The 14841-nt window shown below is 63.6% G+C and overlaps 1 protein-coding gene across 1 annotated transcript in view; it reads left to right on the top strand.

Annotated features, from left to right (window-relative positions):
• The first annotated feature begins 4483 nt into the window (after window positions 1-4483).
• Window positions 4484-14841, top strand: part of CHID1 (chitinase domain containing 1) — a 30869-nt gene continuing 20511 nt past the window's right edge. The window contains exons 1-11 of the mRNA XM_006761383.2: window positions 4484-4808; window positions 5226-5375; window positions 5549-5681; window positions 6413-6457; window positions 7132-7238; window positions 7504-7565; window positions 8845-8937; window positions 11290-11391; window positions 11799-11954; window positions 14581-14661; window positions 14794-14836. Of these exons, the coding sequence (XP_006761446.1) occupies window positions 4698-4808; window positions 5226-5375; window positions 5549-5681; window positions 6413-6457; window positions 7132-7238; window positions 7504-7565; window positions 8845-8937; window positions 11290-11391; window positions 11799-11954; window positions 14581-14661; window positions 14794-14836 (1083 nt within the window). The 5' untranslated portion in view covers window positions 4484-4697. The remainder of the gene's footprint in view (window positions 4809-5225; window positions 5376-5548; window positions 5682-6412; window positions 6458-7131; window positions 7239-7503; window positions 7566-8844; window positions 8938-11289; window positions 11392-11798; window positions 11955-14580; window positions 14662-14793; window positions 14837-14841) is intronic.

Genomic DNA, 14841 nt, shown 5'->3' with positions numbered 1-14841 from the left:
GTAGACGTTGCTGAGCCCAGAGGGGTCAGCGGACCCCGGTGGCCGCGTCCTCCACACCACGGAAGGCGCCTGCGGTGTGGACACCTGGTGGTGGACTCCCGGCCTGAGCGGCACGTGGTCCATTCATGGCCCCGGGGCTGCGGTCCTGCTTCCGCGGGGCCCTCACTTCCCAGAGCGCCCACCGCTCCCGCGGGACCCCCGTTGGCTCCAGAATTTGCACTCAGAGGCGACAGCGGGCATGAGTGACCGCCACACCTGCCATTCAGTTGAAGACAAAGGCGGCTCAGGGTCCAGCCCGGTGTCCGTGATGGACTCTGGACCCACCATTCAGCGCTCCTCAAAATGGCCCGTCCCTGCGTAGCGAGAGCAGTCCGTCCGCAACAACCAGCGTCTCGAAACGAAGAGAAAGGACCGGAGGGCATCGCAGGACAGGAGCTCCGGTCGGCACACGTACAACACGTGTAGGCACTTGGTGGCGCCGGTGAGCGGGCTGTGGCGACACTCACTGGTCTTCGATGGAAAGCACTTAACGGCATCGCAGGGTCTCAGTCCTTGGGTCACACAGCTGGAACAGCTCTTACTGTGGGTCTCCATGGAAAGCACTGGACCGTCTCCACGGGGACCGGCCGTCCTCTGGGCACAGGCTGACACAGTCCCCGGAGCCTGGAGCCTCAGATGGTGGCTCCAGGCAGGCCTGCGGCCCCTGGTTTGGGTGTGTAGCAGCCTCTCTGGTCACTACACGCCACACTACCCCTCCCACACAGAAGAGATCATGGGCACGTGGGGCGAAACACGCTCTGCCTGGCAGGAGCACGCGCCTTGGGCACAGAGCCCCGGAGGACATCGCCGTGCAGTGCCCAGTGGGGAGCGGTGGGAGGTGCCCGGCAGGGCCTCACCAGGCAGGAGCACCCCACATACCACACAGCTCACACGTTAGTCCCCACCACCAGGGCCAGGCAGGCAGTCTGCAAAGTTCCCTGCTGGTCTGGGAGCGGCCCCACACACCAGGTGCTTCTCCCTGGCGCGCGCCTCCTCACCCCCACGCTGGCCCCGGGGGCGGGCGGTCTGCCGTGGTGCCCGCGGGCCTTGTGCTCAGCCTGGTCCTCCTTCCGTTGCCCCTGCTCCTGGCTTAAGTGGGCCCCATCTCCACCCTTTCCTCTGTCATCCTTTCCCGTGGTGTGAGAGCACAGGTCAGGGGTCAGGCAGGGGGTCTCGGTCCACCATGAGCAGGACAGCAGGAGGGGCGGCAGGCCGCGGCGGGAGGGTGGTAGGGCACCATCGAGCCTGCAGGTTACTGCTGTGGGAGCACTTCCTGCTTCGTTTCCATTCCTTTCCGTCCTCGGTGACCCAAGCCCCTACCCTGGAGCTGAGGAGACGCCTGCGGTTGTGAAGGGGGCCTGGGGCCAAAGTGGTGCCTCACAGAGTGGGCCCCCTCCCGCCGCTGCATGTAGCTCCTGCCAGCAGGTCCCTCCCGCGCATGTCCCTCACTTCCGTTCTGTAACGTGTGGAAGCACATTCAGGCCTGTCCAGCCCCACCGTGGCCCAGCTGTCAGGAGCTGACCCCTCACAGCTTAGCAGCTGCAGTCTCAGTCTGTCCAGGGGGGTGATGGGTAATTCTGGGCAGCCTGCCCCTGCCATGGCCAGCGCCCCCTCCCTCAGGGCCCTTCCAGACCTAGGGCTGTGCCCAAGGAGTCCAGTCTCCCTGCTGTGGTGGCTGGATGCTGGCCTGGGGCGGGTGGTACGGCAGAGACCACAGTCCTTGATTCTGACGCTGCCTGCGCCCCCCAGTCTCACCGGGGCACCGGTCTCACCCAGGGGAGTGACAGCCCAGAATAGCGCAGCCTGTGCAGCCATGGGAGGGGGAGCAGGTTGAGAGGATAGTCGGGGCGCCTGGCTCTGTCCATCCTGACAGGGCACCCTGCCTGGCCAGGAAGGCGATGCCAGCCCGCTGGTATGGGGGCGGCCCCTGGGCTGGGCTGGAGGTAGCACTTGCCAGGACCAGTTGTTTACACCTGTACATCTTTTTGTTTTTATCTTGACCCGAGGACATGGTTTTTATTGATTTCGGGGGAGGGAGAGTGAGAGACGCTCAATATGAGGGTGGAACAGATCAGTTGCCTCCCACACACACCCCAAACGAGGCCCGAACCCACAGCCTGGGTGTGCGACCTGACGGGATCAAGCCCACAGCCTTTTGGCGTAGAGACACTGGTCCAGCCCACAGAGCCACACTGGCCAGGGCCACACCTGCACCTCTTACAGCCCCATCGAGGACGGCAGCCAGGCGGGCTGCTTGTCACTCCGCTGCCCCGAGGGAAAGACGAGGTGGGATCTGGGAGGGGCGGGGAGCGAGGGCTGGCATGACTGCACAGCTAGTGCCAGTCCGTGCGGGAAGGAGAAAACGCAGGTGATACCCAGGAGGGCCCAGCACGGCCCGCCTGTCAGCGTCCCCCTCCTCACTGTCCTCGGTGGAGGAGCACAGGACTTTTAAATAAACCGGGGACGCGCTGCGTGCGAGCGTGTGTGCGTGTGCATGCGCTTCCTGCTGTTGGTGGAGCCAGTGCCTCTACACCGCTGAGCGCCTGCCCTGTCCCAGCGGGAGGAGCTGCAGGCTGCTCTCTGCCACAGACATCCTCCGTGTCTCCCACGAGGGCGGGGGCGTTTCCAAAGCGGGGTCTGTCATGAGAGGAAACGCGTTGGAAAGCATAATGTTCACAGGCAGATTGTCCCCAGGAAGGTTTCTCCAGCCTGACCTCCCAGAAACAGCCGGGAGGGGCTGCCCTGGCGCCTCCGTTGCCCCAGCCTCGAGCTCACACATGCCGGGTGGACACGCTGCCTTACTCGGCGTCCTTTCCTCTGTCCGGGAAGCCTCTGGGACTGGGGTGGGCGTCTTATCTCTCTGATTTGTAAGAGAGAGCCCTTTAGGTGTTATGCATAGATAATGGGTAGGAATTTGCTGGCAAGTGTGTTCTGAGTACTTGCTTTCCTCATTGCTTCTTTATAGATTCCTTATGTGTATGCATATACATATGTGTATGTGTCCTAGAGGCCCAGTGCACACTAGTGGCCCGTGCACAAAATTTTTGCACTTGGGGGAGGGGGGAATCCCTCAGCCTGGCCTGTGCCCTCTCACAGTCCGGGAGCCCTGTGATCCATTGCCCCTACAGAGCGAGGCCCTGCCCACCCGCTGCAGCGCTGCCACTGGGTAGCCTGGGCCTCCCCCTACAGGGTGATCATAGGGCGATGGCCAGGCCCCCGGCCAATCGCATAGCACCTGCCTTGGCTGGCCTGGCACCAGTGGGTGTCACAGGGTGGTCGTCTGGAAGGTCGTCCGGACAGTCGTTCTGCTGTTCATTCTTTCGGTCGATTTGCATATTGTACTTTTATTACTGTAGATGCATGTGTAAAGAGTGTCCCAAAATTCACGCAAGATTTGAATTTTGCGCCATTTGTGCCGGAAAGTGTTGACAGCTGACAGTTCAGGGTTATTAAAAATGGAGCGCTACACGAAAGAACAACGCGTTTTCATTGTTGAGCAATATTTTACAAATAATGAAAAAACCATCTTCGGCGATGAGGCTCATTTTCATCTCGATGGCTTGGTCAATCGACAAAATTGTCACATTTGGGGTTCAGAAAATCCACGAGTGATGCTGCCCAGATCATGCGATTTAATGCCATTGGACATTTTTCTTTGGGGTTTTTGAAGTCTAGGTTTATGCCAACAAGCCCACGACCACCCACGCCTTGAAGGAGGAAATTGAACACTATATCAATGAAATTCAGCCACATTTATGCAAAACGGTCATGGAAAATTTCAACAAAAGAGTGCGTATTTGCCAGCAAAGCCGTGGAGGCCATTTACCCAATATGCTATTCCATGCATAACGCTATACTGTATACTTTATGAATCAATAAAAAATTTACAATTTTTAATTATAAACCTGTGTTTTCTATCAAAATTACTTCTTGTGTGAGTTTTGGGACACCCGTTATTTTGTCTTCTAAATGGAAGTTTTGTGTTCTCACACGGTAAGCTCTACTAGTGTTTTTTCTATGACCTCTAGCGTCGCGGCGCTCACAGAGCTGGAACAGCCTCCCTACTCCGAGGTGACGTGAACAGGCGCCCGCTTCTTCTCCAGGTTCCGTGGCTCTGTTAGTCGCCGTGAAGCCCTCTGGCCGGACCTCTTTGTTTTGTTTTTAATAATTTTTTTTTTGAGAGAGAGAAAGGGAGGGATAGAAACCTTAATGATGAAAGAGAATCATTGACTGGCTGCCTCCTGCACACTCCACACTGGAGATCGAGCCCGAAACCCGGGCATGTGCCCTGACCAGGAATTGAACCATGACCTCCTGATTCATAGGTCAGTGCTCAACCACTGAGCCATGCTGGCCGGGCTTCTTTGGGTTCGATGGGGAGGGGGAGCCAGCATCTCCTAGTGGCCGGCAGTGGTCAGCAGGGCCCCGAGGCAAGGAGGCAAGGAAGCCGCTCTGGCTGGCTGTGAGGGAAATGGGCCCAGCGGTGCTGGAAGCTGGACTCAGGCACTTGGGGCTGGTCCAGGGCAGAGCTGTGTCCTGGGGCCAACAATGCCCAGCCCAGTGCCCTGAGGATCCAGGCCCCGCTGTGAGGTCCCAGGCACTCTGCTCTCTCTGCAGCCCCCTGGACTCCGAGCTTGCACCCCCTGCGACTGCCCACCATGAAGGCACTCCTCCGCGTGCTCTGGCTCGCTCTGGCCTGCGGCTCTGCTCACACCACCCTGTCAAAGTCAGATGCCAAAAAGGCCGCCTCCAAGACCCTGCAGGAGAAGGTAAGGTGGTGGGAGCCTGGCTGCAGGGCTGCCCCTTTGCACCTGCTCTCTCCCCACGGGGCCCCGTGTCCACGTGGCCTGGGAGCGGGAGGCTGGGGGCGTGGCGGTGTGCTGACAGGGCGGCCGCAGGGAGCAGCTCCCTGCCCTGGCCCTGTCTCCTGTGACGATGTCCAAATTTCGGGCCCACCCGCTTTCCGCTGCTTTCAGCACCAGCGCTCGCCCTGGATCATCTGTGAAGTCCACTCAGGGAGGCAGAGCGTGTCTGCAGGCACTGTCCGCTCCGCGGGGCGGGCCTCCCCTGCCCCTCCCAGTCAGCGGCATGGGGCGACCAGCACAGCCCCTGGCTGCACCGAGAGGCCGCTCTGCCGGTCCCGCCTCTGCCTGCGGGCTGACGCTTCCCCATTCCCTTTGCTCCAGACTCAGTTTGCAGAGAAGCCTGTCCAGGACCGGGGGCTGGTGGTGACGGACCCCAGAGCCGAGGACGTGGTTCTGGAGCATCGCAGCTACTGCTCGGCCAAGGCCCGGGAGAGGCACTTCGCTGGGGACGTCCTGGGCTACGTCACTCCGGTGAGCTGGCCCCGGCGGACGGGGCTGTCCCCAGGGCACGGCGGCACTGGGGTCTGCATGCTCACCTCCCCAGGCCCGGCTGCCGTGGGGTGCAGCGGGAACGGCGCAGGGTCCTCGGGGGGCTCGTCTGCCTGGCCAGCTGCAGGGACTCACCGGCCTCTGTCCTCTGCCAGTGGAACAGCCATGGCTACGACGTCACCAAGGTCTTTGGGGCCAAGTTCACGCTAATCTCGCCCGTGTGGCTGCAGCTGAAGAGGCATGGCCGCGAGTTGTTCGAGGTCACGGGCCTCCACGACGTGGATCAAGGTTCTCACCTGTTCGTCTCCCGGCCCAGTGGGGGTGTGAGTGTGAGCCTGTGTGTGAGAGCATGCGTGTGTCCGTGTGTGAGAGCATGCGTGTGGTGACTGCCCGGGGTCGGCCTGCACCCCCGTCCTCTTGGCGGGTGGTGCATGATGTCCAGGAGGGGCGTCTGGGGGTGCTGTTCAGCTTCTCTGAAAGCTGAGTCTGGAGCAAAGAGAAGAAGAGAAGCGTCAGTGTCCGTGGCCTCTGGCTCAGCCAGGGCTGCGCTGGTCGCCCCGTGCCGCTGACCGGAGATGGCAGGGGAGGCCCTCCCCGCGGAGCTGCCATCGCTGCAGATGTGCTCTCTCCCGGGCGCCCTGTCTGACTCACTCACCACGGGGCCATCACAGAACTCGAGGCGGGTCCGGTGAGGAGCGCGTTTGTGGGCCTGAGCCTGAGCTTACATGGCTGTCCCCCTTCCGGTCCAGAGAGGACACACGTCAGCCAGTTGTAGAGCCTCGAGACCCAGAGCAGCTCCCTGATGCCAGGAGGGCAGCGTCAGAGTGTGACTGCCGGACCCCCTCAGCTCCAAGCAACAGTCCGGTGTCTGCGCTGCCAGCCCAGGCTGCTCTGCGGGGAGGCGGCCCCCAGACCCCTCCATCAGCTCCCTGCTGTTCTCCCGTCGTGCAGCGTTTTCCTCCGTGGGGGTAGGTGTGGGGCTGTGTCCCCAAAGTGACTATCCTCTCCCTGCCCCATAGGGTGGATGCGTGCGGTCCGGAAGCAGGCCAAGGGCCTCCGTATAGGTGAGTGCAGGGCGTGGAGGTGGTCAGGGCAGCAGCCCTCAGACCACAGGCCACGGGATGGAGGTCTGGTTGGGGTGACCTCCTGTGAGTGGATGAGTGGGCCCCAGGGAGATCCAGCGCATTGGTCACTCCCCCAACCGCTCAGAAACGTGGCCGGCCAGCTTTCGTGGCCCTGGTCCAGCCGGGGTCCTGCGGTCCTGTGCCCCCCGGCCTCAGCCCAGCACGGCCAGCCCTCCTTCACCAGTTTCTTCACTCACGAGCGAGAGTCTGGGGCCAAGCCCACCCCGTCCCGGAGAACGCAGCTGGCTAGCGAGGGCGTGTCCCAAAGTGCAGTGGGATCCGTGGGGTCTGGCGAGTTTGGGGCAGGCTGGGAGCGGGAGCCAGGAGGAGGCGCTGGAGGAGACATGTGGTTGGCGGTGTGGGGAGCCGTGGGCAGGGTCAGGTCTGGTGGGATATGGTCCGGCGGGAGCCAGGAGCGAAGAGCAGAGTGTGGGGTCTGGGCAGCCGGAACCAGCGAGCATGGGCACACGGGTTGGCATCTCCACCCTTCTACCCCCGGGCCCGCCCTCACCAGGCCATGAGCTGCTGGGATGACCACGCTGGGTGCCCATGGTCACTCTGGGTGGGGCCGAGCACAGGAGGGTCACGCTGCCTGTGCGGGCCTGTGCCCCCAGTGCCTCGGCTCCTGTTTGAGGACTGGACGCACAAGGACTTCCAGAGCGTGTGGGACAGCGAGGACGAGATCGAGGAGCTCAGCAGGACCCTGCTCCTGGTCGCCAAGGTGAGGCCTGGCGCTCCCCAGGCGGGGCCCTGCCTCGGGCGACGCACAGCTGCCCTCAGGCCCCAGGGCTTGGGTTGGATGGGGAGGGACATGAGTGGACAGCACATAGGAGAGCCCTCGCCGCTCTGCCTGTGGTCTGTGGGGACCCCCACTTCGGTGCCTGTGGCTTGAGCCTCAGGCTGTGACCTTTGTGGTGGGCGCGGGGGCTGCCTCCCATGCTTTCCTCCTGCTCACGGGCCATCCTCACCGTCCCGGGTCCTTTCAGACCCAGCATTTCGATGGCTTCGTGGTGGAGGTGTGGAGCCAGCTGCTGAGCCAGAAGCACGTGTAAGTGGTGGAGGCAGAGCCCCAGGGGTCCCGTGGAGGCCGGAGGAGGGACAGGGAGTCCACTTGGGTGGAGGCCTTGGTCCCACAGGCGCGGCTCTGCTGGCCTGCCCTGCAGGTGGCGGGCGGGGGGCGGGGGGGAGCAGGAGCCTCCCCGCAGGGCGCCCAGGCAGTCCCACAGTCAGGCTCGCACACCAGCAGGGGGTGCTGCTGAGCACGAGGAGCCTGCCCAGGGCCCGAGAGGCTGGCGAGCACAGCCAGGCCCTCCCATTGACGGCCATGGGGCTCCGGGAAAGAACAGCCGCCCAGGCCACACTCCCCTGGGCCAGAGAGACCAGCGGGCGAAGTGGTGGAGAGTCACAGGCAGCAGCCACCACCCTGGCCTGTCAGGGACAGGGGGCCACCCCGCCGAGGGCAGGGACCAAGCTCTCCTGCCGGGCATTGTGGCCACGGCTCCAGAGGCGGGTGCAGCCACAGGCCCACACAGGGCAGTGGACGCCTTCAGCCCTTTTGTTTACTTACTCTTTTCTTTTAATTTATTTCTTTTAGAGAAATATTAGTTTGTTGTTCCACTTACTGATGCATTCCTCGGTTGCTTCCTTTTTTTTTGTTTTTTTTAATATATTTTATTGAGTTTTTACAGAGAGGAAAGGAGAGAGATAGAGAGTTAAAAACATTGATGAGAGAGAAACATCGACCAGCTGCCTCGGTTGCTTCCTTTATGTGCCCTGACGGGGATCAAACCCGCAACCTTGGCGAATCCGGGTGTCCCCCTTCTGTTGTAAAGCTGCAGGCGGCCTCGGCCCACGTGGAAGCAGAGTCCCCACAAGGACCTGTCTTCCAGGGCAGGTGGGAGACACACTGTCAGGTGCAAGGGGAATGGGAACCCCCCGCCGGGCTCCAAGACAGTCGTGCCAGGAGCCGGCGCCAGGGGCCCTCTGCCCTGGGGGGTGGCGCAGCGGCAGGGGTCCCTGCTCCCCACGCTCAGGCCCCTGCACCAGCCGGTGCTTCTGAAGGCTCCCTGTCCGTCCGCCTGTGCTGGGCCGAGGGTGGACGGAGCTGGGAGAGCATGCTGCCACCCAGTCGGGCCTCGCACTCCACGTGCACTCGGATCGCATGGGAGGTCCTGGGGCACACAGGAGGGGTGCCACGGGCAGCGTGTGGACCCCAAGCCGGTGCCCGAGGGCTGGGGCATCTTCCAGGGCAGGAAGTGCCGTAAGGGGCGCCTGCCCGACCCCGGGCTCGGTCCGGTCTCTTGGGCTGACCTCGCGTTTCTTCCCAGGGGCCTCATCCACCTGCTCACCCACATAGCCGAGGCACTGCACCAGGCCCGGCTGCTGATCATCCTGGTCATCCCTCCGGCTGTCACCCCTGGGTGAGTGCCACACTCGCTCAGGCTGGGAGATGGAAACGGGCTGGCCCGAGTCGGCGGGCTGGTCCCAGGCCGCGTCCCTGAACCCACACCCGGGAAGACGTGTTGAAAGTCCCTCAGTCTGAGGGATGGAGTCTTTCAGACACACTTTCGCTCGCCCTCAGGCGAGGCCCTGGCCCCGGGGAGCTCAGGCGGCAGTTGGGGCTCCTTCCTGGTGGACGGGGAGGTGGAGGGGTCCCGGCGCTATGGCTGTCATGTCTGCCCTGCCCAAGGCGCAGGTCAGGGCCAGGGCAGACCCGGTAAAGGGGCAGGGCAGTGGTGGGGAGGGCCACAGAGGCCCGAAGGGGACCAGGTTAGATGCACTTCGGCCGGCGATGTCCACTGAGGACGTTCGCAGGTCGATAGACTCACAGAAACGACCCAGCAAGGCTCACAGGGAGCCTGCAGACTCTCGGCCATCTGGGACAGGTGCCCCTAAAAGCAGGCACTGTTCTCTGGGGAGAGTGTGCCTGGCTGCCTGCCCGCCCGCACTCGGCCCTTATGCCCCATGGTGCCCACACTTCCAGGGTCCCCCTCTGGTCAGTGGGCTGCAGCACGCTGGATTTCAGACCTGTGTCCACAGCCGGCACCCGTCCCAGAGCGGGGCTGGTGGTGCTCCCCCAGGAGCGAGCCAGCCGGAGCCCGTGCCCCTCCTCCCCCACACATGTGCATTCATGTGTGCGGGACACACGTGACGGGGCTGGCAGACTCGAGCACCCGAGAGGGCTTGGTTGCAGACACACAGCGCCCATTCCGTGGGTCTCCTGGTTTCTGGGTGATTTGGGGCAGCTCACCCACTAGTGCTGTGGCTGGAGCCGGAGCCCTGCCTGCAGCCCCCTCCCCGGCCCAGGCCGTCCACTGGCACGGAGCCTCACAGCTTTCGGCCGGGGCAGAAAGCAGACTCGCAGTGGCTGTGCTAAGGGGCAGAGGTGGACACCCCTGGAGGGCCGACAGCTGGGACCCCTTCTGCCCTGGAACCTTCAAGCCCAGCTCCTGGCACCTAGGCAGGAAGTAGATGTGTGAGCTGGGGTGACCGGCCCCTCCCCCGCAGCCACCGCAGGAGGAAGCTCTGTGGGCATGGGGGCTTGGGGTGCTGGAGGGCGGGACGGGGCCACTGGGCCTGGGGCTTCAGGCACGTCCCCTGGTGCCTCCCAGCAGCCAGCTGTGTGCTGACAGGTTTGCGTTCAGGGCGGGCTGACTGCGGGGCCCTGGGAGCCGTCTCCTTGTCGCTTACCCTCCTCCGCGGCGCTGCTCCCGGCACCTCCACAGCGGCTCTCGCTGCACAGCCTGTGCTCTGGGAGGGGCCTGTGCAGGGCAGGGCGGGCGCCTGTCTGCTGTGCTGCGTCTGGGCCTCCCAGCAGCGCTGACCTTGCGCTCTGCTCCCAAGGTCACAGCCCGCCACTGCTCTGGTGGGCGTGGAGGTTGTGCTCCGCTTCACGCTCTCATGGGCATGCGAGTGCGCAGCGCAGTGCACTGGCCTGATCGGAGCCGGCGCCCTCCCGGCCTGGCCCCGGCATGTCCTCCCGCTCAGCCTCAGGGAGCTCTCCTCGGACACGGACCTGCTGAGCCCAGCCCCCACGCGCTGGCCCTGCCACCACTGCCCACTCAGCCTGGTGGGCAGATGTCCACCTTGATGTGGGCTGTTCCCCTCCCCCATCCCCGCTAGCCACACCTGGGTTCCCCATGGCTTCTGGCAGGCAGTCACGCCATGGTCAGAAGACCCTGATGGGTCTTCCTCTGCACAGAAGCCCATCCCACTCACCTGGGGCGGAGGACAGCCTGCACCAGAGTGCGGTGGCTCAGGACAGCGGGCACAGGCCACATGTGGGTGTGGGACAGGCATGGAGGGTGGTGTTGAGGCGGAAGGCAAGGGTCCAGGCTGGGAGGCTGAGGAGCCTGCAGGCCAGTGGTCCCCTCTGACCCTTGTGGGATAGGTGGGTTCATGCTGAGTGGACCAGCAGGGTGGGGCAGTTGAGAACCGGTGGGAATGGCTGGGAATGTGGGGAGCAGATGTGGGCCTCCTAGAGGTGGGCCGGCCTTCGCCTGTCACCATTTAGGGGCAGAGGGTTGCGGGTCTTGGTGGGGGAACAAGGCCCCAGAGGCGACCCCGTGGGCCATGTGGCCCTGACCGTGCTGCAGGCTGTCCCCTGTAGCCGAGTGCTGAGTTATTTCCAGGAGTGACCTGAGGTCCTGGAGTGGCAAGGAGAGGGCAATGGGCTGCAAACCCCCACCGCCAGCTGCTCTGCCTCAGCTCGGGGGCCGGCAGGGGGCCAGCAGGTGTGCGATGGGCCTGGGGGCCGTGCTTGTCTCGTGCAGGACCGACCAGCTGGGCATGTTTACAAACAAGGAGTTGGAGCAGCTGGGCCCTGTGCTGGACGGCTTCAGCCTCATGACCTACGACTACCCCTCCCCGCAGCAGTGAGTGGATTCTGGGCCCTGTGAGCCCTGCTGGGTGCACGCGTGCTCCCCACCAGCAGGGCTGACTCGGGAAGGCCAGGCCTGGCTCCCCGCTGGCCAGCTCAGGACCACAGCTGCCAGCTATTCCAGGGCGCAGAGGGCCCGGCCTGTTCCAAAGCGCAGGATTGGCCTGGCAGCTTTTTCACTTTGGGGGCAGTGACAGATGGTGTTAGACCACCCCCAGGGGCATACTCTCCCGGTGTCCTGCCCCCATGGTTGGCCCAGGGAAAGCAGATAGACAGGAGTGTCCAGCAGAAGGCACCAGGGGAGGCTCGCTGGCTGCTGCTCCTTCCCACTGTGCACGGACCCTCGCCCCAGCTTGGGAGGCTGCTGCCTGACGCTGAACCCCTCCCCCCCTTGCCCGGCAGGCCTGGCCCCAATGCTCCGCTGTCCTGGGTGCGAGCCTGTGTCCAGGTCCTGGACCCCAAGTCCAAGTGGCGGAGCAAGATCCTCCTGGGGCTCAACTTCTACGGCATGGACTACTCGGCCGCCAGGGATTCCCGCGAGCCGGTCATCGGGGCCCGGTGAGCTGGGGCTCCGTCAGCAGGGCAGCCTCTGGTGCGGCCCCTCCCCGAGGCCCTTGCTCTGTGGGTCTGCAGGTTCCCAGAGGCGATGGGTGAGCAGGGGGAGGCCCTGGCAGGGTCTGCAGACAGAGCCTCTCTGAGCCTCGGAGTTGGGGGCCATGTTGCACCACCCGATCTGGGACACCTCTAGAGTTTCCTCCTCTGTCGGGCGGGTGGACAGCCTTCGCGATGCAAGTGGTGCGAGTGCTGGCGGGGAGGGGATGGGCCCACAAAGCTCCACTCTAGAGGCCCTTGTCACATGCACCCTTACTTCCTGCTGCCTGGAGGACGGCCTTTCCTTTATGCTGTGCAGCTCTGCTGGTGTTGGACTCTGTTCAGCTTCATTTGCTTCCTTTTTTGGGAAGATATTTTTGCTGGGCATAGAATTCTAGGTTGTCAGCTTTTTTCCTGGGCTGTCACTTTGTCACCTTCCTGCTGTGTGTCCAGTGGGCCACATGTGGCGGTGCTGTGCTGTCCCCCTGTGAGGCTTTCCCCACGTGCAGTTCCCCTGTGTGGCTGCCCCCCGCCCTTACGGCTGTCCCCCCCATGCGGTTGTCCCTGCGTGCGGCTCCCCAGCAGCTGCCATGGTGACCAGGCGGGGCCTGCATGGACCTTCCTTCCCGCACATGGTTTGCCTGGGATTTTTGGATCTGTGGCTCTTTTTATCAGATTTAGAAAGATTTGGGCAGTTTCTTCCAATATTTGCCTCCCCCTCCCTTTCTCTCTGGGCCTCGAGTGCATGTTGTCAGGTCCATGGCTTGGCCCTGCCCCCTGGCCCAGGGTCCCCAGGGCCTCTTCTTTCCTTCTGTCTCTGGGGTTTTATTTCCGTCTTCACATTCCATGGCCGCCGCCTGCCTGTCTCATCTGCTCTTGACCCACTCGGCCTTTTCCGGGCACCGTTGGCCCAGTGGCTGGTTCTGGGTCTTTTCTCGTCTTCCCTGTCGCATGTAAGCTCTGCACCTGCGTGGGTCAGCTCTCGGTCCTGTTCCCGCCCTCGTCTGGCCTGTGCTCTGGGTGGGGCGCCAGGTGCCCATTTGTTCCCTGGAAACCACGTGAGCCACTGCTCTTCTCGAGTCCTGGTCCTTTCAGTGGAGAGCGTGTCCAGGGACCACGGTCTGGGCGCGCTGCTGCAGCCGTTGCCCTTCACAGGGGTCTCTGTGGTCAGAACCCTCGTTCCTGGACGGAACCTCCTCCTTGGAAGGTCCCCCCGCCCTCCTGCTCTATCCCCCCACATCCCTGGCCTGCAGGGGTGTTGGCCTTGAGAGACCACCGTCCTAGCTCAGGCCACTGCACAGACACCGCAGACGGCACACACCACTCACTGCCCGTCCTGGAGGCTGGAGCCCGAGGCCTCCCTCCTGGGCGTGTGGACGCCGTCTCCTCCCCGTGTCCCCGCGTGTTCCCTGTGCATGTCTGTGTCCTGATCCCCTCTTCTCATGAGGACCCCAGTGCCCTCACTTAACCTGAGTCACCCCAGTCACAGTCTGAGGTCCTGGGCTCAGACCCTAACACAGGGACCTGAGCACAGTTCATCTCCAACCCACCTGGGGGGAGGGGTCATCATTTCCTCACGGACGGGGGCCCAGCAGTAGCTCGCTCAGTGGAGTTGTTGGAGCCCTAACCCAGCTTGTGGGTCAGATGACAGAGGGCTCCACGCGGTCCCCAGTGGCCACAGCTCCAACTGTTCTGAGGAGGGGCCAGGAGCTGCCAAAAGGCATTCTGATGTGATGGTATCTGTGTGTGTGTGTGTGTGTGTGTGTGTGTGCACGTGGAGGGTGTGCACCTGTTCGCACACGCACACCGGCTGCTCCCAGCCAGAGGTGGAAGGCTGTATCCCATCCGGGCGGCAGTCCCTGCCGACCTCCCCTCCCTGACAGAGGCCAGGGGCCCAGCTTCAGGGGGTCTGAGGGAAGCAGGCGGTGGAGAGGGGGCCGGGGCCCAGGGTGTGGCTGGCTGTCTCGCCCCTGCTGCACCCCGGCCTCACCTGCAGGGCCTCCCCAGGGGCCAAATAACTGTGCAGAGCGCCGGCGCTGACAAGCGGCTGCGGCTCGGGCCTCGAGGGCAAGTGGAGGTCAGCGCCCACTTTGGTCCTGCAGGAGGCGGCTGAGGGGGACGTGGGTGAAGAGGGCAGGCCTGTGACAGGCAGGGGCAGGTCAGCTGGAGGCTTCAGGTCAGGCCAGGGTCACGTCTGCCTCGAGGGAGCGCTGTGGTTTGGGCGGTGCCACAGCGCCTTCCCTGGGGTCCGCGTCTGTGACCGGAATGAGGTCGGCGTGGACTGAGTGCAGGGCTGTGGGGGGGTCAGGAGGGATGTCCCCTCCCTCCACCCGAAAGGCCGTTGTGCCCCCCCACAGGACCATCCCAAGCTAAGGGCAGCCTGTGGTCAGGGACGTTGTTGATTGACAGTGATTCGCTGCACAGAGTGGGGTGATAGGCATGGCCACAGCCCGAGTGAGCTGCCCGCCATGTGGCATGAGGCCCCCGTGAGCCTCTGGCAGGATGCCAAGCCTTCGTGGAATTCTGAGCAGGGCCAGGCCCTTGTTCGTGCCTCCTGCCCCTGGCCCCACACCACCTCCCCCCGCCTCCCCAGGTACATCCAGACCCTGAAAGAGCACAGGCCCCGCATCGAGTGGGACAGCCAGGCCGCGGAGCACTTCTTCGAGTACAAGAGGTGAGTGTCCAGCGTGAGCCCTGGCCCCAAGCCCACCGCTGCCCTGGGGGCTTTCCACGTGACCTCAGACCTGGGCCCCAGGGGGCGGGGCCGGGAGAAGCGGGAGGCATTCGGTCCCACTGTCCTTTGCAGAAGCCGAGGAGGCAGGCACATCATCTTCTACCCGACTCTGAAGGTTCG

This window comes from Myotis davidii, unplaced genomic scaffold (assembly GCF_000327345.1).
Source record: "Myotis davidii unplaced genomic scaffold, ASM32734v1 scaffold3578, whole genome shotgun sequence".
In the NCBI taxonomy this organism is placed as follows: domain Eukaryota; kingdom Metazoa; phylum Chordata; class Mammalia; order Chiroptera; family Vespertilionidae; genus Myotis; species Myotis davidii.
This window is presented reverse-complemented; position numbering and strand designations above follow the sequence as displayed.